Below are 24,629 nucleotides of genomic sequence, written 5' to 3'. Positions count from 1 at the left end.
GGGCGACCGGACGCCAAGCAGATGCCAAGCAAATGCCGGTCGCTGGACAAAACCCCCCTCACCTGCCAATAGAGGCTGGAGTGGCGGAGACCGAGAGAAATCCCGAGGTGCCCGTGGAAGACTCGGAGAACCGGTTCCTTCAGCGCGGAGCGGTGGAAAAGCCAAACGCGGTCCTGGGGGAAGGGAGCAAAGGGAATCCCTTCCCCCGTGGAGCTCTTTGGAGTATTTCCTTACACTGAAGCCGTCTTACCAATGTTTATTTTGAAAAACCCTTCCTGAACAATCCGGTTCTGCCTAGATTGAGGGAAGTCAGGAGTGCGGGAGCCCGCCTAGCCTCACCTAGCAGGCCCTTCCGGGGGGGGCACAGAAGAGGCCGTGCTTGGACAGGCAGTGGCTGATTTGGGCGAGTTGCAGGGGGTGTCTGCAGAAGGTCGCCTTCAGATGGGCGAAGCTGCTGTGGTGGAAGTAGGGGGTGGGGGTGGGGGTGGCACAGATATGAGGGGCCAGGGCCGCGAAGGGCTTTGAACGGGATAGCCGAGCCCTGTAACTGATGGGACGGCTGGCGGAGTGACTGCAGACTGGGAGTAATAGGCAGGCTCCTAACGCTTGCTATTAACCAAGCTGTTGTTCTGCCCCTTTTGGCGTCTTGGAGTCGACTTAAAGGGGAGGCCTATGAGGAGCGCACTGCGGTAGTCTAGTCTCCATGTTATCATGCCGTGGATCCAGGAGGCCAGATCGGCTGTGTCAGGGTAGGAGTTGTTGGGGATTTGCAAGTGTTTCCTTTTCGGTCACGAAAGAGTTAATCTGTTTGAGTTACCTACTTAATTAGTAAACTTACTTTGCATGTAAGGATTGGGACTTTGAGAAAGGATTCCCCCGTAGAAGGGGGAGTCTCTAAGCATAATGTAGAATTAGGATTTTCTATTGGGCAACTTGTTTATTGGGGGGGGCAATTAAGTGATGCTATGTAATGAAGTTTCATTATTCTTTGTTCAGTTGCTGTTTCTTTCAGGTACCTTTCTAGCAAAATGTAGTCTATTAACAATTTATTATTTTCTTCCAAAGTAACCCATTTTTTTTGTCCTCTTAGTAAAATATTCTTACAGAGTTACACTGGAGTGTGTGTCTATTCTCATTACGTCCAGTGCGCATAATCATTGCACAATCTCTTATGATTTCTCACAGGAGCTCCCTGGCTAAACTAAGCTGTTGCCTTAGTTTGCTTTTTTAGCAGGTGTGCTGGATCCCCTACAACCCCCCGGGCTCTTAACCTAATCTTCCAAACGAGTCAGAACAATAGCTTTATCCTGCGGCATCACAGTATTTTATTCCTACTCCCTTTCCTGCTGTTCCAGCATCGGCCCAGCTCCTTTATTGGATTCTGCTTGTTCTCAAATCTCGGCTAATCTGCACTTGCCCACCCTGTGGCATTGCTTTCGGAACGGTCTGCCTGTTAATATAAATAACAGGAACGGTCTGCCTGTTAATATAAATATTAATTATTTATATTAACAATAAGTAATGTAAATAAGTGAATAAAAACAAACTATACTGGATTCCCATCACCGAATCTCAAAAAGGATATCAGGGAGCTGGAAAAAGTGCAGAAGAGGCCAGCCCAGACGACGAAAGGGGTGCGGGTCCAGTGAGGCAAGGACCTTTCCGGTGCAGAAACAGAGAAGGCTAAACCGGGTGCTGGGGTTTTTACACGTGTCGTTCTCTTCAGTCATGAAAGAGTCAATTTGTTTAAGTTTCGGTAGAGACGACTAGTTTGCACAGACCAGTTCGATGTGGCGTTGGGGCAAAAGCGGAGCTGCCTAGGAGGGGTTATTGGCCGGCCGGTTTTGTTGGGGGCAATCGGCATTCTGTCCTGTTCTCAGTGAGTTCGGCCAGTTACCTTGAGAGCCTCAGGATGGGGGAGCCCAGTTCGGCGTTCTTTATTTTCTCTCCAGTGTACCTGATTTCCCCCCTACCTGTAGTAAACACTTATCCTAGGAGCGGGACACACACACGTGTCCCTGACTCTTCAGCAGCTGGGCACATCCTGCTCCGCAATATGCGTATCCAACCGGGGGAAATGGCGGAGGCGCCTGCAATTAAGCGTGGGGTGCAGAGAGCGGCTGTTTATCCTCCTCACATAATACTGTAATGGTTGTTGTGGGTTTTCCTGGCTGCATTGCCCTGGTCTTGGCATTGTAGTTCCTGACGTTTCGCCAGCAGCTGTGGCTGGCATCTTCAGAGGTGTAGCACCAAAAGACAGAGATCTCTCAGTGTGGAAAATAGATATAAATGACTTGCCAACATCTTTTCCACACTGTGACACTGAGAGATCTCTGTCTTTTGGTGCTACACCTCTGAAGATGCCAGCCACAGCTGCTGGCGAAACGTCAGGAACTACAATGCCAAGAACCCACAACAACCATTGCTCTCCGGCCGTGAGAGCCTTCGACAATACATAATACTGTAACTTGGCGGGAGAGGGAGGGAAGGCACCCCGGCCGGGGAGCAGCGAGGGCCGGGAGCTGAAACGGCTTTCAGTTGGAGGCGGAAAGAGCCCTCTACGGCTCTCTGGAGAAGGAAGCTCTGGCACTGGGCAGCTCAGGGCCCGACCGTCTGGCGGGTAGCTCGGAGGGGCCTCTGCTCTACTGCAGGCCTAGGCGGCCGGGCTGGGACTTCCACCTGCCAAGGAAAGGCGCCCTCGGTCTGGGTCTGGAGCTCCCCGCCAGCGCCCTGAACCTTCTCGGGGCTCAGAGCAACGCGGGCGCAAGTGGAGAAGCCGGCCCCCGATGGCGCAAGGCAGCCTGCGCCGGAGAATGGAGGCAGGCGCGGCCAAGAGGGCTGGCGGGCACGGAGCCCCGGGGGCGAGGCCAGCTACAGCCGGCGGGGCGCTCTGCCTGGCCCGCACAGGGCCGCTGTGCCCGGAGTCCCGGCCCGGGCGCCTCCGCACCGCCCGCGCGGCGAGAAGACCCTCCGGTCCGGGATCTGGCCTGGGCGTTCGCCTCGTCGGGCAAGGCCAGGAGGGAGGCGAACGCCCCCGAGGGCGGCTACTAAGGGCCCCCGAGGGCTGAGGCTGCGGTGCCCCCGCCGACCCGTCCCCACCGGGCAAGTGAAACCGGCTCGGGCCCTTGAGCTTGGCCGCCGCCCGCCCGCATCTCGGTCCCTGTGACTGGACCAGGTGCCGGGCGACCAGGCGGGGTCTGCTTCGCGCGGCTCCGGCCGCCTGGGGGGGCGCTTTTCCGGTTCCTCCAGCCGCCGCCCCCCATTGCAACTCCGGCTTCGAGGCTGCGGGAGGCTCGCGGGGGGGGGAGGCTCTGGCGCCCTCCCCGGCCGACAGGGTCTCCCTGGAGCCCTTTGCCTGGCAACGCGGGCGGGTGGCAGCCTCAGCGCCCTCCGCGTCCACGCAGGGGCGCTTTGGAGGAGCCCGCGAGGACCGTGCTGCTGTTTCCTGCGGCCCCGTAAGGGCCCTCCCGGCAAATCCTTCGCGCTCGGAGCTCGCTTGGGGCCCGGCCGGGACCTCCATTTTAAGCGTGTCGGATCCATATCGCCACGATTGGACGCAAACCAGAAAAATGCCCGGAGCTGCTGATGGGGGCGGGGTTGCTATATTGTTCAGATGTCGATACAAACAATAGTAGAACAATATAAAACAAATAATAACCAAATTACTTTAAAAATAATAACGTTAAACATAGTCGCATTAAACTGGAACAAGCAGCACCAGCCTTCTGCTAAACCATGGTTACTAAAGGCCTGGGGTTTCCTTATTACTGAAAAGATTACCAATAACCTGCATAACACGGAGAACCCTAACAAAAGCTCAGGATTTTATGAAAAATGGATGTTATTCTATGAATATATCGCAGAGCATGAGTTGCAGGCACCTAACCACCTACACCAATCCTTACTTGACAACTGACATAGAGTAGTCAATCCACTGTTTATTTTTATCTAGACCTCAAACTAATCATCAGGTTTTACACCTTAAGGGTATATATTTTATAAACATAAAAATGGAGAAAGAGGGAGAAAGAAACAATTGAAGCTGAGATTCATTCAATAACTGTTTATTGATCTTATCATTAGAGTTCTTGTGAATACTGTAAGTTGTTGCCGATTCCTTGTTATATGTATTTTGAACTGTTCTGTATTGTATTACTTATCCTGTTTTGTATTGTTATGACTGTTACTAAAATCAAAAATTAAATAATAATAATAAGGTTCCGCGTGTGAAGGAAAAACCAATTTTATTGTGACTTGTCTTGAATAATCTACCATAAAGGCTATCAATGAGAGAAGGTTTCGGAGGCCATTAATGCTTAGTGTCGCCCCAAGTCGGAAGCCACAGCGCAGCACACGCACGCGCACACCCGGTGCACGAGCAGCGCCGCTGCTTCCAAACGACTTTCATCGCCGCCCCGCCCCGCCCCGCCCCGCCCCGCCCCAGTCTGGGATTCCTGGCGATGCGAAAAGCGAAGCCCACCTGGTTTGGCCTCCTAAGGAAAGGGCGGTGGGGTGGGGGGCCGAAGGCTGGGCCCCACAGGACCGGAGGGCCCGTCCTCCTCCGCCGGCGCCTGAACACAGCCGTCAGTCAGGGGCTCGCCGAAGGCCTTCTCCAAAAGTCCGGCGGAACGCCTTAGCCGCTGGGCGCCAGCTGGTCGCGGCCATCCTGGTTTAGCCTGGCTGCGCCTCGGGCCAACGGAGCCCTCCGCCGCCGCCCCGGAGCCCCCGGGCAGCGTTTGCATCTCTGCCCGCGGACCGGAGAAGGAAGGCTGGCAGCGGCACACTCCTTCCCTGGCCCTGCCTCACCCTGCGGGGTCTAAGCCCGGAGCTCGCTGGCTTTGGCTGTCCCCGAGGCCTCTCCAGAGAGATCTGCGTTTGCCACCTGCGAGAAGGGGAAGCTCTGCGCCAGCGGGCCTGCCGTCGAGGGAAAGGGTGGGGTGGACCCCACTGCGGAGGCCTCTGGGGCTCCGAGGCCGGCCTCGCCACCGCAGGGGGCAGGGAAGGGACCGAAGGACGCCGGACGCCGAGCCCCGCCCCAGCCGTCGAGCAGGGCCTGCCCTCCCGGGAGTGCAGTCGGCGGGCCCTCCCCCTCTGTGGAGCCGCCCTGCCGGGGGCCGGAGCGCCCCTCCTCCGCCTGCCGCCGCCCACTCCTGTCAATCTCCGGCATACGCCGCCAATGGGAGGGCCGGAGCCGGGGTTTGGGCCGGCCGGCGGGGGGGGGGGAGGAGTGGGCAAGGCGCAGTCGCCGCCGCCGCCGCCGCCCGGGGCCAGCGATGTCCAGCGGCAAAGCAGCTGCAGCAGAGCGGCGCGCCCGGCGCCAGAGAGCCCCCTCTCTGCCTCCCGCCCTCCGACGGCGGCCCTGCCCCCCCTGGCGCCTCCCCGGGGCTCTGCGGCCGCGCAGCGACTGCTGGAAGGGCCGGCGGGGGGCCGGCGGCGGGCGTTCGAGCCGATGGCAGCCTGCCTCTGCAGCCGCTGAGCCGCCCAGTGCGGGGCAGGATGGAGCCCGCAGGGCCGGGGCTGGAGGGGGCCCTGCAGGCGCAGCCATCCGCCCAGCCCATCCGCTTCGGCATCGAGCAGATCCTGGGAGGGCCGCGGCCGCACCAGCAGGCGGGCAGCTGCGCGGCTGCCGTCGGGGAGCAGGGGGACCCGGACCCGGCGGTGTACAGCGGCGCCTACGGGGCAGACTGCAGCCCGGCCTGCTCGCTGGGCGCCTACGGCCTCCCCGGGCCCCCGGCGGGCAGCGGTGGGGTGATCCGGGTCCCCGCGCACAGGCCTCTGGCCCCCGCAGCCGTCCCGCTTCAGCCGGGGGCAACCAGCCTGCCCTTCCCCTGGATGGAGAGCGGCCGCAGGCTGGCCAAGGAGCGCGTGGCAGGTGAGCCCCCCCTCCGAGCGCGGCTTCGCGGGCCGGCACCGGCCAGGGCTGTGCAGAAGGGGAAGTGGGCCGGGGCTGGCGCGGAGCCCGTTCCCTCCTCAAGGAGGGCCTCCGAAGCCGGCCTGGGAGACTGGAAGGGAGCCGGGCGGGCGCGCCACCGCACCCGGGGCTGCGCGGCCCGCTTGGAGCTCTGCCCCCACCCCGTTCCCTTCCTATCCGGCGCGCCCTCGCTCCAGCCTGGGAAGTGGCCGGCCCTCGCTGCCAAAGTTTGGGAGAGGGGGCGAGATGCCGGGTCCTTGGGCGGAAAGCTGGTGGGGCCTGCCCGGGGGTGGGCTTGTGCCGAACGGGAGGGGCTCCGGGCTGTGCGCGAGGGCCCCTGGACCGGGGAGGTGGGGCGGATGCTCCCTTCGCTGGCGCTGTGCAGGGAAGGGCTCCTGCGGGCGCGGTAGGGGCTCTCCGGACCGGCGCACTGCTGCCCTCCACTCCCTCCCCACCGACTTTGCCAGGCTGGGTCAAGGGGACGGCCGGGGCCCCCTCCTTCCCGCGGGGCCACCGGCCAGATAGAGGAGGGGCGCCCAACTCAGAGTCGGGGCCTTGGGGCAGCTGCTGCTCTCAAGCCAGACCCGTGTCAGAAGATTCGCACGAGAGTGACACGCAGAACCGCGGCCAGGGAAGACGCGCGCCAGGCAGCCCAGGGCCGCAGCTCTTCCCGGGCAGCAGCTGCCTGGGCCAGGGAGGGGCGTGGGGAAGGCAGGCAAGTCTGGCGCTGGAAGGAGGCTCGGGGAGGCGGCGGGACTGCCCTGCCCGAGAAAGCGCGCCTGGCGTGGCCTGCGCCCCTCCCCGGTCCACCGCGGCGCTCCCCGACCCCGCTCCCCGCCTCTCTCTCTCCCTCTCTCCCTGCCTGCAGCCGCGCTGCCGTCCTTCGCCGGGGCCCGGCGGGTCGGGCACCCTTACCAGAACCGCACGCCGCCCAAGCGCAAGAAGCCGCGCACCTCCTTCTCGCGGGCGCAGATCTGCGAGCTGGAGAAGCGCTTCCACAGGCAGAAGTACCTGGCCTCGGCCGAGAGAGCCGCGCTGGCCAAGGCCCTCAAGATGAGCGACGCCCAAGTCAAGACCTGGTTCCAGAACCGCCGCACCAAGTGGAGGTAGCGGGCCGGCGCTGGAGGACTCCCGACTCGCTCGGCCTCCCTTGCAAGAGTGTTGTGCGGCTTCCCTTGGAAGGCCGGCCGCGCTCCCTCCGCAGATCGCTCCCGGAGGGATCGGGGCACCCACCAGCGGGAAGCCACGCCGAGCTCATCTCAGCCCGCCTGGGGGGAGGTGGTGGAGACTGGCCCCAGAGGCGGAGCGCGCCCAGACGAGGCCGGCGGGATCTGCGCGGGGAGGCTTCCGGGCCGGCCACTGCCAGCCTGGGAGAGGCTGGGGCCAGCAGCCCGAGGGAGGGGCCTGGCCTTCCGGGGAGCTTTCTTTGCAGGGCTGCCCTTTCCTCCCTCGCTGCCTTCCTCGGCGTAGGCACCGGAGAGCTGCCGCCCGGAAGGCCCCCTCGGCCGGGGGGGGGCTGGCAGCGAGCGGGAGGGTTCCCTGCGGCCGGCAGCCCTCTGCACGCGCTCAGGAGCCCCCTCTCTGCCTCTCCCGCAGGCGCCAGACGGCGGAGGAGCGCGAAGCCGAGCGCCAGCAGGCCAACCGCCTGATGCTGCACCTGCACCAGGAGGCCTTCCAGAAGAGCCTGGGACAGCCGCTGCCGCAGGACCCGCTTTGCCTGCACAACTCCTCGCTCTACGCCCTACAGAACCTGCAGCCCTGGGCGGAGGACCACAAGGTTGCCTCGGTCTCGGGGGCCGCCGCCCTGGTGTGAGCCCCGGCCCAGGGACACTCGGCCGGCCGGGGCGGACCGGCAGCGCAGTCGGACGGCGCCGAGGACCGGCGGCTCGTGGGCAGGGGGCAGGCTTTCGGTGATGGCGGCGGCGGCGGCGGAGCTGCCTCCAGAGCCGCCCTGGGCAAGCCAGCCGGGCCGCCAGCAGGGAGGCCACCCGCGGCCACGCAGCCCCCCTGCGCGGGGCTCTCCAGGTCAGGGCGGGGCGGGCGGGGACCGAAGACAGCCCTGCCCGGCTCCGATCTTCTCCTGCCGGGACTTCGCCGCACCGTCGCCGGCGCCTTGCGCGCAGCAGGGAGGGTTCCGAGGCCCACACCCCCAGGATCGGGCTCCTCCTGGGGCGGAGGCTGGGCAGCTCGGACCCCCCTGCCCCTGGCGATTTCCCAGGGACAGCCTGGAGGGCAGAACGGACGTGGCCGCCACAGCTCGAGGCAAATCCCCGCTGGGCTAGCGGCACACCGGGAGGAACTGCCCGCCCGAGGACCCCCGAGACTTTTGGCTGCCCCCTTCCCAGCGCCACTTCTGGCAGCGGCGAGCAGCTGTCCAAGGGCAGCAGGCAAAAGGGCCGCCCCGGTCTGGCCCGCCGAGGAGCCCGGTTGGGTCCGCGCTCTGCGCAGTCTTGGGCTCCCCAGAGGCCTCCCGTTCCTTCCTTGGGAAGGATTAGGACCACGTCGCCGCGCCGGTGATGCCCGGGCATTCCTGCGGGATGGAAGCCACCGAGAGCCTGGCAGGGCGTCGCGGAGTCTCCCCCGCCCCCACGTACTTGACTGCCACAGGGGAGGGGCCCAGAAGGGGCCTGCGGGGAGGTGGCGAGCGGCTAAGCTGAGCCGGCACTGCGGGCGCCCAGAGCCGGGAGCACCGGGCAGCGGCCCTTCCGCCCGCCCCGCAGAGCCCCCAACCCCTGCCGGCCCGCCTGCCCCGCGGTCCCCGGGTAGATGCGGGGGTGGGGGGAGCGCCGTTCCCTCCTGCAGCTGAGCGGCTCGTGCGCGCCTCTCCCAGCCAGCCGAGCCGAGCCGAGCCAACCCCCCCCCCCCAGGCTCTCTGTGGCCCGGGGCGGGGCCGCGCGCGAGGAGCCCTTCAGGCGTCCCCTACGCGAGGTCTCCCGCCCGCCGCCCCTCCCTCTTCCCCGGGGATGCGAGAGCCAATGGCTTCTCCGGGCGCCTCTGCGGCGCGCTCCGATTGGCTGGCCGCGCCTCCGCCGCCTTATATAGCTGTGCGCTCGGCGCCGCAGCCGGCGCTTGGTGCAGAGGCAGGCGGCGGGGCTGCGGGGCCGCACAGCGCCACACGCCCGCCCGCTCGGAGCGCCGTCCCGCGCCTGCCCTCCGGTGCCAGGATGGACTCCGAAGCGTTCGGCTGGCGGCGGCCCTGGGAGGAGCCCCGCGGCGGGGGGCGCCCCCTCCGGGCCGCCGCCGCCTCCTCCTCGCCGGCCGGGCCGCGGCGCTCCGTCCTGGCGCCCGCCTTGTGGCCGGGGCCGGCGGGCGACCCCCTGGAGCGCCTGGACCTGGCCCAGGCCAGCAGCCTGAACGCCGAGCTGCTGGGCCTGCGCGCCCAGGAGAAGGAGCAGCTGGCGGCGCTCAACGACCGCTTCGCCACCTACGTGGAGCGGGTGCGGGACCTGGAGCGCCGCCACGGGGCGCTGCTGCTGGAGCTGGAGGCGCTGCGGAGGCAGGAGCGCGGCCCGGCGCGCCTGCCCCAGCTCTACCGGCAGGAGGCGCGCGGCCTGCGGGCCCTGCTGGAGGCCGAGCGGGGCGACAAGGCGCGCCTGGAGGCCGAGCGCGAGCGCCTGCGCCAGGCCTGCGGGCAGCTGCGGGAGCGCTGCGCGCAGGAGGCGCGCCGCCGCCTGGAGGCCGAGGAGAGCCTGCGCCGCGTGCGCGGGGAGGCCGCCCGCGCCGCCCTGGCCGCCTGCCGCGCCGACGGGGCGGCCGGCTCGCTGGGCGCCGAGCTGGCCTTCCTGCAGCGGCTGCTGGCCGAGGAGCGGGCCCAGCTGGCGGCCCAAGCCGAGCTGGCGGCGGCGGCGCGGGCGGCGGCGACGGAGGGCGGCCCGGCGGCCAAGCCGGACCTGGCGGCGGCCCTGCGCGACATCCGCGCCCAGTACGAGCGCCTGGCCGCCAAGAATATGCAGGCCGCCGAGGAGTGGTACCGCTCCAAGTTCGCCTCGGTGGCCGAGCTGGCCAGCCGCAACCAGGAGGCCGCGCGCAGCGTCCGCCAGGAGACGGGGGAGTACCGGCGCCTGCTGCAGTCGCGCTCGGCCGAGATCGAGGCCCTCCGCGGCGCCGTCGACTCTCTGCACAAGCAGCTGGAGAGCCTGGAGGGCGAGCAGAGCGCCGAGGTGGCCCGCTGCCAGGTAAGGGGCGGCCGGGGAGGCGAGGGGGGGGGTCTGGCGGGACGCCTCCTTGGGGGGTGAGCCGCCGCCTCGATGTTCGTGGGCCTTGCCGAGGTTCCTCGGCTGCATCCTGGGGGCTGCTGGCCCCGGCACTCGCCCCTTGGCCTCAGGCCCCGTGCCGGTCGTCTTTCCCGGCCGCCGCTATCCTGAGCGAGGGGCTTTGCCCAATGGCAGCACCCTGGAGCAGGGCTGCTTCTCCCCCCACCCCCCGCCAGCCAGCCTGAGGACTGGGGGGGGGCACCTGTTGCCCGACCCAGCCGAGAGCCTTCCTGGGAGCTTGACAGGCAGGCGGCAGGCAGGTCCCAGGAAGAAAGGCGCGTGCCCGGCATGCCCTTGCCAGTCAGCAGAGCCCCGATGCATGGATGGCTTGGATGGCTTCCGGAGGGCAGCAGGCGGTTCATGCTAAGGGACAAACAGGCCCACGGGGGCTGCCCAAGAGGGAGGGCAGCTGGGCGAGGTTCACCGAGCAGTCCGAAGGTCAGGGTCTGTCTGAGCAGCTGCCCACAACTCGGCCCCCCCAGGGGAGAACTGAAAGGGCATTTTGGCTGAAGCCCCCCCCCCCCTTCCCGGGCCAGGAGAGGGTGGGAAAGATGACACAGAGGGGATGGTGGAGGGGAGGCGGACCCAAGAGGAAAGGGGTGATTCATTTTGTCCACGATATTTCCATGTTAAGGAACAGGCTGGAGGAAGCCCATGAACCAATTACACATATTAACAGAGTAAAGAAGTCAACATTCATTTGATACAGTAACAAGTATTTAACAGAGTTTATGCTGGGAATTTACAAGTGTCACTCTCTTCTGTCATGAAAGGGTTAATCTGTTTGTGTTTAGCTAGGCACAATTACTTCGCTTGAGGCCAGTTAGATGTCCAGTTGTTCTTCCCGCCAGGGTAAAAGGGGAGTTGCATGCTTAATGAACAAATCTAGGATTGATTATTGGCTGACCAGGTTTATTGGGGGGCGATTGACATTCTTTCCTTTGTCCAGGACGCCATCGCTCTCCAGTGAGTTAGACCGTTATCTCCAGGATGTAAAGATGTAGGAACTGAGTTAGCTCTTCTTTATTTTATCTCCAATGTAACCTTTATTATTTTACCCTTTATGTAGTAAACATTATTTTAGAAGCTGAACACACACGTGTCTTGTGATTCTTTATCTGCTGTGCAATACTCTACTCTGCTAATCATAATCATAACCCAACAGTTTAAAACTGGGCAAAGCTTCAAAGGCCTTCCAAAATAAAGAAAAAGTGTGTATCTGAGAGTGCAGGGAGGGGCCAAACATGATGCCAGTGGGATGGCATTGCAGAGATCAAGGGGCCAAGAACCCCCACCCCCACCCACCCCACCCAATCTGCAAAAGTCATTCATCAAGAAGCTGTGGGAAACCGTCACCGTCTTTGTACCTGTGTGGTGGACAATGTGGCTGTAGCATCTCTTTCTACATCCCAGCACAGCACAATCCAAAAGTTCATCATTTGGCAACAGCCTGTCAAAGGCGATGCTTGGCTCATCTGCTTGGCATACAGAAGGCCCCAAGTTCAATTCCTGGCTCTCCAGTTAAAAACATCTGGTTGTAGGTGAGCTGAGACCTCATCCAGGAGGCATACTGTTGGGTAAATTTAGTTTGCAGAGTAGAGAATTTGCACAGCAGATAAAGAATCACAGACACATGTGTGTTCGGCTTCTAAAATAAGTGTTTACTATATATAGGGAAAAATAATAAATGGTACACTGGAGAGAAAATAAAGAAGAGCTAACTCAGTTCCTACATCCTGGAGATAATGGTCTAACTCACTGGAGAGCAATGGCGTCCCAAGTACAGGAAAGAATGTCAATTGCCCCCCCCCCCAATAAACCTGGTCAGCCAATAATCAATCCTAGATCTCTTCATTAAGCATGCAACTCCCCTTTTACCCTGGCAGGAAGAACAACTGGACATCTAACTGGCCTCATGCTAACTAGCTGCCTCTAACGAAACACAAACAGATTAACTCTTTCATGACTGAAGAGAATGACACTAGTAAAATCCCAACACATACTTTGCATTTTTGTTGCCCATATGCAGAACTCAGCAGTTACCCATGTTAAATTGCATCCTATTCAAATCTGCCCATTTTTCAAGTCTGTTCAGCTCTCTTTGAATTCTATCCCTGCCTTCAAGGGTGTTTGCTGCTCCTCCCAGTTTGGTGTCATCTGCAAATGTAAGGAGGAATCCCTTCACACCCTCCTCCAGATCATTTATTGAAATACTGAAAAGCCCTGGGGCGCTCCCCTGGTCCCCTCCCTCCAGTCAGAGGTGATGCCATTGACAACTACTCTTTGGGTGCAGTTACCCAGTTCCCGATTCGTCTAAACAGCCTTGAGTCCAGTTCACGGTTCTCCAGTTTATCCGTTAGAACAACACGAGGGACCTTGTCAAACGCTTTACTGAAATCCAGATAAACTACATCAACAGCATTCCCACAATCCCATAAGCCTGTCACTCAATCACAGAAGGAGACGAGGTTGGTCTGGCAGGACCTGTTGGGGACAAATCCATGCTGACTTCCCCGTGTCACCATGTTGTCCATCAGATGCTTGCAGACCGACACCTTTAATATCTGTTCCAGTGTCTTCCCTAGAACGGAGGTCAGGCTGCGGCAGATCCCAAGGTCATCCTTATTCCCTTGATTGAAAATTGGGACATTTGCCCTCCTCTCAGCTTCTGGCACATCCCCTGTTCTCCAGGAGGCCTGGAAGATGACCGAGAAAGGGTCTGCAAGCTCTTTGGAACGTTCTTTCAGCCCTCTTGGGTGCCCCCCCTCCGGCCCAGCGGACTTGTACACATCCGGTGCTGCCAGATGTTCCTCCACAACCTCTGCCCATGTTAACCCGCAGCCCCGAAGCCGTGCCTTGCTTACTACCATCTCTAGGTGGGCCTGTTCTTCAGGGAGAAAACTGAGGCAAAGCAGGCATTGAGCCTTTCTGCCTTCTCTCTGTCATCTGTCAGAGCTTCTCCATTTCCACCAAGCAATGGGGGTATCGCCCCATTGACCTCCTGTTTGCTCCGCATGTATCTGAAGAACATCTTTTTGTTGTGGCCAGCCCCCCTCCACCCCCCACCCCCCGGCCAACCTCAGCTCATTCTGAGCTTTGGCCTCTCTGATGTCTGCCTGACAGTGCCTAGATACCCACAGATAGTTGTCCTTGGATGCGTTTCCGTCCCTCCATTTCTTGAACACCTCCTTCCCCCTCCTCAGCTCATCACGGAGCTCTCTGTCCGCCCACACTGGCATCTTAGACCCTCCGCCCCGCATTTCTGTCCTGCTGGGATGGTGACAGCTTGAGCCTGCAGGAGCTCTTCCTCTCGGAGAGCCCGCCCTTCCCTTGCTCCTTCCAGCATTCTGGTCCGTGGAATAACTCTCACCATGTCGCTAAGTGTATTGAAGTTGGCCCTACTAAAATCTAACCTGCACATTTGGTACCCCACAGCAAAGGGAATTCTCAGAGGACGTGATCACTTCTCCCTAATGTTCTGACCACCTTTACCCCGTCAACCAACTCGTTCTTGTTGGTTAATATCAAGTCCAGTGTGGCCAAACCCCTCGTTGCTTCCTCCACCGTTTGAGAAAGGAAGTCATCGGCCAGGCAGGTCAGGAAGTTGCGTGGCCCTGGACAAGTAGCAGAGTTGGTCTCCCAGCACTCATCAGGGGAGTTGAAGTTGCCCGTAACTACAAGGTTGCGTTTCTTGGCTACCCTATTAAGCTGCTCAGGGAGGACAGAGTCTGTCTCATTTCCTTGGTCAGGCGGTCTATAACAGACCCCCAACCACAATACTGCTCATCCTTCCCTCCTTTGTCATCACCCAGACACTTTCCACTGTGTTCTCGCACGCCTTTGCCAGTATTTCCTGACGACCGAGCCCTTTCCTCACATTCAGCGCCACTCCACCTCCTCTATGACACTGCCTGTTCTTTTCGGATAACTCGTGCCCATCCACTTCTGTATTCGAGTCATGGGAACCATCCTACCAAGTCTCTGTAATGCCTACTAAGTCATACCTTTCCACCTGCGAGTTGTTCCTCCTCCTCATTGTTCAAGCTCCTGGCATTGGTATAGAGGCACCGGGAGCCTTGCAATGTTCCCCCCCCCCTCTTTGACCTGGCCCTCCCAGGCAGGCCTCTGCTGTTTGCTCTCCTTCCCCCCTGAAATTCCGACGCCACTTGCCTCCGTTCCCCTGCAATGCCAGTTTAACGCCCTCACAAGGCATCGGCCAGGGTCCCTTCCAACCTCATTCTTCCCTGTCCTTGACAGGTGGAGTCAAGGACAATTTGCGCAATCCCTTCAAAGGGATTGTGCAAATGAATAATAATTGGACTAGAATACATCTTGATAATTTTCATTAAATTCTCAAAGCAAGTTTTTCAGGCCCAAACCAGTCTTTAGTCATGATTAAAAGAACAACTGTTCCTTCAACTACCCTAATGAGCTATCAGTTGAGAGGCAGTGCTGAACTTTCGGTACTTTTCCTGACCAGCAGTCCAACCTTAGAGAGGTTATAAAACTGCAAGAGAAGAATGTAGTTTTACATGCAGACCTATGATGAAAATCTTGGATCTGCAGCAAGGGCAGCTTTTAAACAAATCAGTGGTGGGGGGAAGCCTAAAGCACCGGGGAGCCCGAGGGATGGTGTTTTTGCGTCTGGAGGAAATATTGGTGAGAGCAGGCCAAAACTTGAGAATGCGTGTAGGGCAGTAGAGGTGGGCCACGACAGAAAACCTAAGGGCTGAGGGAGCAGGGATTCTCGAGAGAGAAATGAGGTGCCAGTGTCTAGATGCCACCACGGGAGCTGACGGGCTACATGATTATTAGGCATTGTTAGGGCCTCTGACTCTTAAGGGTATTGATTAAATAACAGCAGGCCTGTGAATTTCTGCAACCGTAGGTTTGTTTCTTGCTGTTTCAGCTTTGCTCTCCCTGTCCTGTTCTTGAGAAACAGCTAGAATATGAATAGATGGCTGCATACCCAGAAATAAATCTTACAGCGACCAGAATACAGTTTAAAACAGTATATTCTGGATGACTCTGGTCAGGCCTGATTCACATATTGACATGCCCTTAAGAAGCCCTGAGCATCTAGTTAGCTTTTCTAGATCAAATCATTTAGCTCCTGGCTAGAGGTACACCACATGTCATGTCTTAGGTTCATTACCAGGTATTGTACACAAATAATATAATGGTGGAATCTCTGCTTCCACTTTAAGCCTTTATTATTACAAAGTAATGGTTAAGTATTCTTAATATCAACTCAATCAACAGAAAAGCATACCATCCATTAAAAGAGCAATCTTATGAGTCCCAAACAGTATCTTACCCAAAGGTCTGAAGGTCACGGGCAAGGAGCCCTTTCTAAGAAGCAGCTCTCTATCAGTTTAGCTCATCATCGTATTTACAGGGTTTCACAACCTTCTCTTAACAACGGCTGCTCCAAAGACTCAAATTCTTGGCTCTTATGACTTCATACAGCAAACAAGTTTATCCACATCTGAAACATCTTCTAGAAACATAATATTAGTTCATTCTTGTTACTTTTTGTGTTAACAAAATCTATGTAGAATTAGCGATTTCAAGTTTCTCATACATTTTAATATCTTTTGGTGCTCCACCAGTACATCTATCTGTGAGCGGTATCACCAGCTTCTATGAAGTTAGACTTCCTGGCATTCTCAGACACACTCTGCACCTGGGCCCTCGTACATTGTATAGAGTGCTACGAGTTAGGTGGCTCTTCTATCTACACGAGGCCACACAACTGTGTCATCCCATTGTTTCACGTTCCTCTCCCAGGTTTTTCTGTTCTAGGCCTCTAGACTCCCTTTGCGGCCTGTCTAGTTACGGGGCTGGGCTAGCCCTGTTTCGGTGTGCAAAGACATCTTAGAATAATGGAATCATATGGTTGGAAGGGACCTCTAGAGCCATCTAGTCCAACCCCTTGTACTGTGCAGGAAGCTCACAACTACCTCCCTTCCCCCCCACACACACACAGTGACCCCCTGCTCCATGCCCAGAAGATGGCAAAACACCATCAGGATCCCTAGCCAAACTGGCCTGCCGAAAATTGCTACCTGTTCCTGAGGTGGCAATCGGCCTTACCCTGGGCATGTAAGAAGGGGCCATGAAAACTAAGCACTGATGCAACCCTTCCTGCCCTCCCTCTCATGATCTGCCCAGGTTCTTGAATAACTTACTTGGTCATATCCAGCAACTGCCCCCCTATAGTTCTAGCCATATCCATGACAAGTAATTCTTGGAAACATGCCCCTCAGTGTATCCATCAATGCTCTGAGAAGTCTGTATCACACCATCAGAAGAAACGTATGAGATGGTTTTAATTCAGGCTTGTGAAGAAAGATATAATTGGAAAGATATAAGGTAACTGCACTCCAAACCCCCCAGAATCTCACAGATCTACATTGCATTCAGCTGTTTTATTATTTTGAAAGCACTTTGGTGAGAATCTTAGAAACTGTATTTTATCTTTTAAATTTAAGATAGATAGGATAAAAGATAACATGTATGCTTTTCTATTTCTAATTTCATTGACATGCTAGCGGTTTTTGTATCATTGTGATTCTTTTATATTTTATTATTTCAAGAGTCATTGGACTGATTTTAAATAAAAATCTTAAAAGGATAACATGGAGTGATCCTTGGCTGGGATGCAGGGTTTTTACTTGACTCCTGGAGGGTATAAACTGCTGACCTCTTTTCAGTTAGAGGGCAGCCTGCTTGTCAGTGAATGGTTGTTAGACAGGGCAGTCATCTCAGTACAGCCTCGTGGTTTAGCAGTTCATGCGTTACTTTCAAACAGAAAAAGGGACTCCCAATGCCCACCAATCTGTTCTAAAGGAATGCTTTCCCCAGGGTGGGATAATACGCACATCAGCATAGTGGGCATCTCTCAAGCCTGGCGGAATGGGGGCTATCCAAGGGGCTCTGTGATCCACGGGTTTAAACTCTAGAGACAGGACGGGTGGGGCACGTTGAGGGCTGTGTTGCTCTTTATTTCAGAGACGGCATCGAGTCAAACAAGCTAGAGAATATTAGGGGAATAAACTCACCTCACAGAATGGCTATGGGAGGGGAGAGCCATCCATAAGGGTTGCTTAAGGGTGGCGTGTCCCGTTGTCTCCTGATCAGAACCTTGAGGCGTATCTTGAGATGGAGAAATGAGGGGACTAAAGACGCCGTCATAGTGTGTGATTGCAGCTGCCCTCCTATTGACCAGGCAAATGTGTGCTTTGGTCATGCGGCAGCGTTGAGGTTCCCAGGTACCCTAAATGCCTGGGCCCTGGAACAGCTGGCCGTGGAGCTGCCCAGAGCCATAGTGACTCTTGACTCAGTTCACAACCTGGTGTGAGATGTAGATGTTGTTGCCTGAAGTGAGACCAGCGACCGTAATGCCACCATCTTCAGTATCTGTGCTGGTGTGTTGTAGCAGCTAGAGCCACGGGACAGAGTGGGGGAGACACAGGTTTGATTCTCTGCTCCGCCATGGAAGCTTGCTGGGTTACACTGGGCCAGTCACACACACTCAGATTAATCTACCTCACGTGACTGTTGTCAGGAAAAATGGAAGAGAGATGTGAGCTCCTGTGGGTCCACACTGGGGAGAAAGGCTGGGTATAAGTGAAGCAGAAGTTCAGAAATGCCAATGAAAAGATGTCCTCAGAGTCTAAAGCAATCACTTTGGATTTCAAAAGTGGGAACTTGGCAAAAGTGAAGAGCTGCAGTAGCACAGGGGTTGTGGAGTTTGCTATTAGAAATCAGGCAGCTACCCAACTCATATTAGCATTGCAAAGCAGAACAGGTGCGTCCTAGAAAAACATGGTACTTTTTGTTTGTTTGTTATTTTCCACTGAGACGCAAGGCGGATTGCACAGTGTAAATAAATATTTATTTATTTATTTATTTGCATTATTTCTAGTCCACCTTTCTCACTGAGACCCAAAGTGGATTATACAGAGTAAGTCAATACAGTTAAGTCAGTACAGTTAACAGGATTGGACATCCGATAAACAAAGCAATAGGATATATATTATAGAAATCTGGAATCAACCAGAAATCTGAAAATAGAACGGAAACGAAACCAAAGTATTCACATGACACGTTAAACAGTGCAGAAAATTACAGAGCGGGATCCTTACTTATAGCAACAGGCAGCCTGGTCTATATAGACCACAGTCCCTGAGCCTTTACTCAGTTAGCTTCCTAAAGCCTACGGCACTGCACAACCCTCTTCTCTGTGTAGAAAAGTCCTCTTGAACAATTCGTGGTGGATTTCCTCTCCTGGCTCAGGTGTGACAGGTGGCTGGTGAGGAGCTCTGGAGGTTCACCCTTCTCTCCTGCCTCCAACCCTACAGGAAAGAGTGGCAGAACTGGAACAAGAGATCTCGGAGGCCAAGGAGGAGATGGCCCGGTACCTGCGAGAGTACCAGGAGCTGCTGAATGTCAAGATGGCACTGGACATCGAGATCGCTGCATACAGGTAAGGCCAGCAGCACCATGATGGAGCACAGGTGCCAGGGAATGAAGAGTCCCCGGCGGAGGCAGAAGAGCCAAACTCTGAGGAGGTGGTGGGAGTGGCAGAGCCCCCAAAACCAGACCAGGAGGGGCTGGCTGGGCATGCAGGAGGAGGCAGGGAGCTGGCGAGGCAGAGGAGGAGGGGTTTCTCAGGGAACAGGAAGAAGCGGGGGGGGGGGACTGAGGGCACCGATGGGGGGAGAGCTGCACTCCAAGCCTCCTTGTATTGGTTGCCCATCCTGGAGAAACAAAGTGGAGCTGATGTGGAGATTCTGTGTGTGTGTGTGTGTGTGTGTGCATGCCTGTGCAGGCTCAGGCGCACACACGTGCTGTGGCTCAGGGGTAGAGTACCTACTTGCAGGGATGGACTGGGAAGCTGAAAATGGCCCTGGAGGAAAAATGGGTCATGCTTGGGGGCCTTTGCATTCTTTTTCTCAGACTAACATGGATTTAGGAAGAGGCTTGCAACTCAATCTTATTTATTTATTTACTCAGAAGTAAGTAGCCCCATTGTGGTCAGTGCAGTTTACTCCTAGGTAAGTGTGCATAGGATTGCACCAGTGTAAGGCTGTAATCTCATGCGCATTTGTCTGGGAGAAAGCCCCCCTTGAAAAGGGATTTACTTCTGAGAAATCACATATAGTATTATGCTGTATTAACCTTCATTGGGTTTAGTGGGACTGTGCTCAGTTCAAGGTATTGGTTATCACATACAAAGCTCTTCATGGCCTTGGCCCCTCATACCCACGGTGCTGCCTCCCTCCCTATGTCCCTCCACGGCAGCTTCACTCATCTGAACAGGGTCTCCTGCAGGTGCCAGACTGTACATGGGCGAAATCCACAGCAGCCCATACAGGGGGTTTCTCTGTGGCGGCCCCTACCCTGTGGAACAGCTGCCTGAGGAGGTCAGGAGAGCCCCCACCCTGCTGGCTTTTTGCAAATGATGCAAAACCAAATTATTCAAAACAGCTTTTTACTCAAATAGGAGGGCTTTATTGTAGAGAGGGGGGGTCTCAGCCGCTTTTCTAATGAGTTAGGGACCATAGACCTCACCACTATATTGTTACTTTAAATATGTGATCTTATGTACTACCTGTGCTTAATGCTGTCTAATGTCAGTCCTAGTTCTACTTAGCATCTCTTCAACTCTGTATTGGATTCTTGCTAAGGCTGTGTCTTTGTAAATGTGTATTTATTTACCCTACGGCATTGTTCATGGGAATGTCCTTGATACTGGTTGTACTGATCTCACGCTGTGTAATCTGCCTTGAGTCTCAGTGAGAAAGGCGCACAATAAATGACATTAATAATAATGATAATGATAATAATGATAATAATTCATGACAAAACTAAGGCTATTGTACTTTGGTCACATCATGAGAAGACAAGATTCTCTGGAAAAGTCAATAATGCCAGGGAAAGTGGAAGGCAGCAGGAAAAGAGGCAGACCTAAAACGAGGTGGCTTGACTCAATCAAAGAAGCCACGTCCTCCAGTTTGCAGGATCTGAGCAAGGCTGCTAATGGTTGTTGTGGGTTTTCCGGGCTGTATTGCCGTGGTCTTGGCATTGTAGTTCCTGACGTTTCGCCAGCAGCTGTGGCTGGCATCTTCAGAGGCGTAGCACCGAAAGACAGAGATCTCTCAGTGTCACAGTGACACCTCTGAAGATGCCAGTCACAGCTGCTGGCAAAACGTCAGGAACTACAATGCCAAGACCACGGCAATACAGCCCGGAAAACCCACAACAACCGTCGTTCTCCGGCCGTGAAAGCCTTCGACAATACAAGGCTGCTAATGATAGGATGTTTTGGAGGTCTTTCATTCATAGGGCCGCCAATGATCAGAGGGGACTTGACAGCACATCACACACACACACACACACACACACACACACACACACACACACACAAAATAATACTTCATAGAAGACATGCCTAGGATAGCAGACACACCCATGGGACGGTGTGTGTATCTGTGTGAGTGTTGTGCCCATCACTTGCCAAGGAAGTGGATCCTGGCTCCAATCTCTGCAACATGGAGGCTGAGGCAAAACAGCCACAGAAATGTAGCCAGTGCTGGAGGTAGCTCAAGCAACCATGGGAAGAGGTGGAGGGGGCAGGTAGCCCCTGAGCCTCGGTGAAGCTACAGCAGGCTGAGCAAAGAAGCCTGCCCACTTCCCAGCAGCATTTTGCAGGGGGGAAAAGAGACATGCGGGGGATTGCGCAGGTGGGTCTGGTCTGGTCTTTGCTCACCTTCACAAAGAAGTGAGGGGGGAAGACATTTTCAAAGAGCCAGTTTGGTGTCGTGGTTAAGAGAGGCAGGACTCTAATCTGGAGAGCCGGGTTTGATTCCCCACTCCTCTGCTTGAAGCCAGCTGGGTGGCCTTGGGTCAGTCACAGCACTTCCAGAGCTCTCTCAGTCCCACCCACCTCACAGGGTGATTGCTGTTGTGATGATGATGATGACGACGACATACTTTGTAAACCGCTCTGAGTGGGTGTTAAGTTGTCCTGAAGAGCAATATATAAATCAAATGTTACTATTATTACTATTACTATTGTTGCTGTTGTCTTTCTTAAAATTCTGCTTCTGTCCATGGCAGCGCAGAAAGCCAGGCTACTGACTGGCGAAGGAGGCCGTGGTTGCCAGAGCTGATGGTTCTTCTTATACAGTGGCTGCTCCCCCACCCAGCGGCCCATTGCCTTTCAAATGCTTCTTCTCTTCTGGCCAGATAGGACAGTCTAGAGCAAGGCCATCTGGCCAGGGCCAGGGCCAGGGTCTCTTTTCTGGGTCCAAGAGAGAGGGGAGGGGGGGCTAGAGGAGGTTCTGGGCAGGGAGAAGCCAGCAAGGAACCCCCCAGTAGTTTTCAAGGCCCATCTGCCCCTGTCTGGTGGACATGCAGATTATTTGGTTGCCAGGCTCCATGTGGGGCCTGGAGATCTACCAGAGCTGCAAGTTCCCCTAGGGGGAATGGCCACTCGGGAGGTTGGAACCACGGGCCACTCAGCATCCCCTGATGCCCCCCCTTCCCCCAAATTCCAGAATACATCCCCAAATCTCCAGGAATTTCCCAGCGCAGAGTTGGCAGCCCTAAAAGGTCCTGGATTCAGTCTGAGATGGCACCTCCGGCCAAAAGGCTCCAGTTGAAGGTGGTGGGAGGGATCTCCACCGAAGGGCCTGCTGTGCTGCTCCCAGGCAGAGCAGACGATGTTTGTTTGAGACTTTATTGACGTGATTTGCAGTCTGGCTGAGGGCGTATTTGACATTGTGAGTCAATAGGATTCGTGGCTGGGACACTCGATAAGCAACACCTTCGGGCACGGATACAGAAACTTGAACACAAGCAGAAAGCCGAATACAGAACTGAAACAAACAGAAGGAAATTGAACAACGGGCAGCTATCCAGTAGGAGCATACTTAGAGCAGCCACGCCATGCCCAGAAGGATCGCCTACAGCCCTGTCCCTTCGCCAGTGCATCCTTCCAGCACGCTCCTCCCCGCTTAGACGTTAGAGTGTCAGGCTAGGATCTGGGAGACTCGGGTTCAAATCCCTGCTCTGCCATGAAAGCTTGCTGGGTGACTTTGGACCCCTCACTCACTCTCGGCATAACCTACCTCACAGGGTTGTTGTGAGGATAAATAGAGAAGGACGGCCCCTGCAGAAGGCCCTGGTCAGATGAGCAAAGCTGCTGTGGTGGAATACAGGGAGAGAGGCGGTGGCACAGATATGAGGGGCCAAGGCCAAGAAGGGCCCCTGCTGTGCTAGCCAATACCTTGAATGGAGCCCGGCAACGAACAGGCAGCCAACGGAGTGGCGGCAGAATGGGAGCATGCAGGCTCTGCCCAGCTTTTCGTAATAACGGAGCCTGCAGCGTTCTGCACCAATGGTGTTCCCAGGCTGACTGTGGCGGCCATGCCCTGGTGGGCTCAGTACCGGTAGGAATTGGCAGGTGAAGGTCATGGTCACTCAGGCCTGTGTCTGGAATGTGCTTCTTCCGTCGAGCAGGAAAACCAAACGCCCAGGCTTGCTCCTGAGCAGAAGCCGAGGCTGGCCCGCCTGAGAGGCTTCAGCACTTGCCATGGGGGGGTTGGGGTGGGTGGGGGCTCTGTCCTTCCTCTCAAGAGCCCCCCTAGGATGTCCACGGGAGGGGAGGGGGGCGTCTGCATCTCCAGGCACCTGATCACTGGGAGATGGGATGGCCACCGGAAGTGCTGCCGAGGTGCTCTGGCCTTTGCTGGGATGGAGCGGGGGAGATGAGGCGGAGGAGGAGGGAGCATGCGTGTGTTGGGAGTGAGCTGTTTTGCCTTTTTCAAGACCCCTCCCCACAGATCACTGACCTGCAGGCAGTGTGCTTCGCAGTACGGTTTTTTCCCTTAAACAATCTGCACTCCTCCAGGTCAGCCTCACACTTTAAAACCACCAGGTGTGCGTGCAGGGCGTAAGCTACGTGCAGGTTTTCTGCAGGCCCTCCTCCACCCAGTTGTGCTGCATTGGCCGCTCCAGCCTGCCTGAGCAAGGAAGCCTGTGGGCCAGGTGACAGGTACGTTGGACTTCAAAGGTGCTGGGCAGCCAGGGGGTGTAATCTCTCTCTCTCTCTCTCTTTCAGGAAGCTGCTGGAGGGGGAGGAGATGTGGTGGAGTTCTTCTTCGCAGATGATGCTGAAGTGATGGGGGGGGGGAGCTGAACTCCCTGCCTTCACTGTCACCCTTTCCACGCTCACCTTCCCTCACCCTCCTCTGCCCAGCAAAGGCTCCTTGCGCCTGCCCCCCCCCCGCTCTCAGTGGCTGAGGCCAGACTTGCTGTGAAGAGGCCCCTCCCCATCCTCCAGACTTCCTGTCACACCACAGGCCATGTTCTTGTGGAGGGTGAAGGGGGTGGGGGGGTCATGGTCCTGGCGGTGGGTGCTGCGCTCTCCCACGCCCTGCTCGCTTGCCAGCTCTGCCTTCCTGACCAGGAAAGAGAGGAGGGGCCTCCCCCAGGGATCAGGTTTGCTCCATGAACCTGCACACCCAGGAGACGTGGCACTGCCTCTCCTGGGCACAGAGAGGGCCAGGGCTTGAGGGGGGTGCACTGCTTAGGGGGCCATTGAAAGTATGGGAAGGGGGGGGCGAGTCAGGGCTCATGAGCAATGCAGAAGGGAGGAGCAGGGGGTGTGGCAAAGGCTGACCTCCACAAAGAGTTCCGTTTTCAACACCCCCCCACAAAGTTTTGAAACGCGGATCACAAAGGTTAGGAAAAGGGGGGGGGGTATGGCCTCAGGTACACTGATACCGGCCCTTGCTATCAGCACTAACCTCGCGTGCTTAAAAATAGTTTTCAAGAAAAATGAGAAAAACACAAAGACAAAATGGGGGGTGCTGTCATGAGCCCAAATAGACCCCTGCCTCTGCCCCTCTCCCCTTCAACCCTCTACATCCCCCCCCTTTAAGCATTATGCCCTGGGAAACCAGAGCTGCAACCACACAAGAACCACGGCCCCCTCCTGATTTCTGGGGGGGTGAAACTTCATGCAATGACCTCTCTGCACCCCCCCTCAGGCACTCGTAGGCTGAGTGAGAGCTGCAGTGAGCACCCCAGAGCATCTCAGGGGGGGTGATATCCTTTGGAGCCCCCCCCCCCAGTTATCTTGTGCACACTGGGAAGGCTGCCCCTCCCCACCAGCTGTGGCTGTTCGGGGAAGCTGCCCAGCCTCCGCCCCTGGGGTACAAAACCCCCAACCCACTGGCCCAGGAGCCCGTTGCCCCACCTTGAAGGGGGATGGGGTTGTGTGGGGGAGTCGAGAGGGCACCCATGGGGCCAGGGCAAGGTGATGTCCTTATTGCCTCCCCTCCCTCCCTCCTCGTGGCGGACTGAATGTGCACACACACACACCCCTCTGGTCCTCGGTAAAGCAGCACAATCCATGGGCCAAATTTCCACCCTCCTGCCCAATCCCCCCT

The 24,629-nt window shown here is 57.0% G+C and overlaps 2 protein-coding genes across 2 annotated transcripts; both read left to right on the top strand.

The window, feature by feature from the left end:
* The first annotated feature begins 5,496 nt into the window (after positions 1–5,496).
* TLX2 (T cell leukemia homeobox 2) lies at positions 5,497–7,724 on the top strand. Its single transcript, XM_054990335.1, has 3 exons — positions 5,497–5,872; positions 6,780–7,017; positions 7,508–7,724. Exons 1-3 carry the CDS (start codon positions 5,497–5,499, stop codon positions 7,722–7,724), a joined length of 831 nt encoding a protein of 276 aa, XP_054846310.1.
* A 1,150-nt stretch (positions 7,725–8,874) lies between these two features.
* Positions 8,875–23,436, top strand: LOC129336918 (glial fibrillary acidic protein-like). Its single transcript, XM_054990334.1, has 3 exons — positions 8,875–10,086; positions 18,531–18,655; positions 23,297–23,436. Exons 1-3 carry the CDS (start codon positions 8,875–8,877, stop codon positions 23,355–23,357), a joined length of 1,398 nt encoding a protein of 465 aa, XP_054846309.1. The 3' UTR covers positions 23,358–23,436.
* The last annotated feature ends 1,193 nt before the right edge of the window (positions 23,437–24,629 follow it).

This window comes from Eublepharis macularius, chromosome 10 (assembly GCF_028583425.1).
Source record: "Eublepharis macularius isolate TG4126 chromosome 10, MPM_Emac_v1.0, whole genome shotgun sequence".
Lineage (NCBI taxonomy): Eukaryota > Metazoa > Chordata > Lepidosauria > Squamata > Eublepharidae > Eublepharis > Eublepharis macularius.
This window is presented reverse-complemented; position numbering and strand designations above follow the sequence as displayed.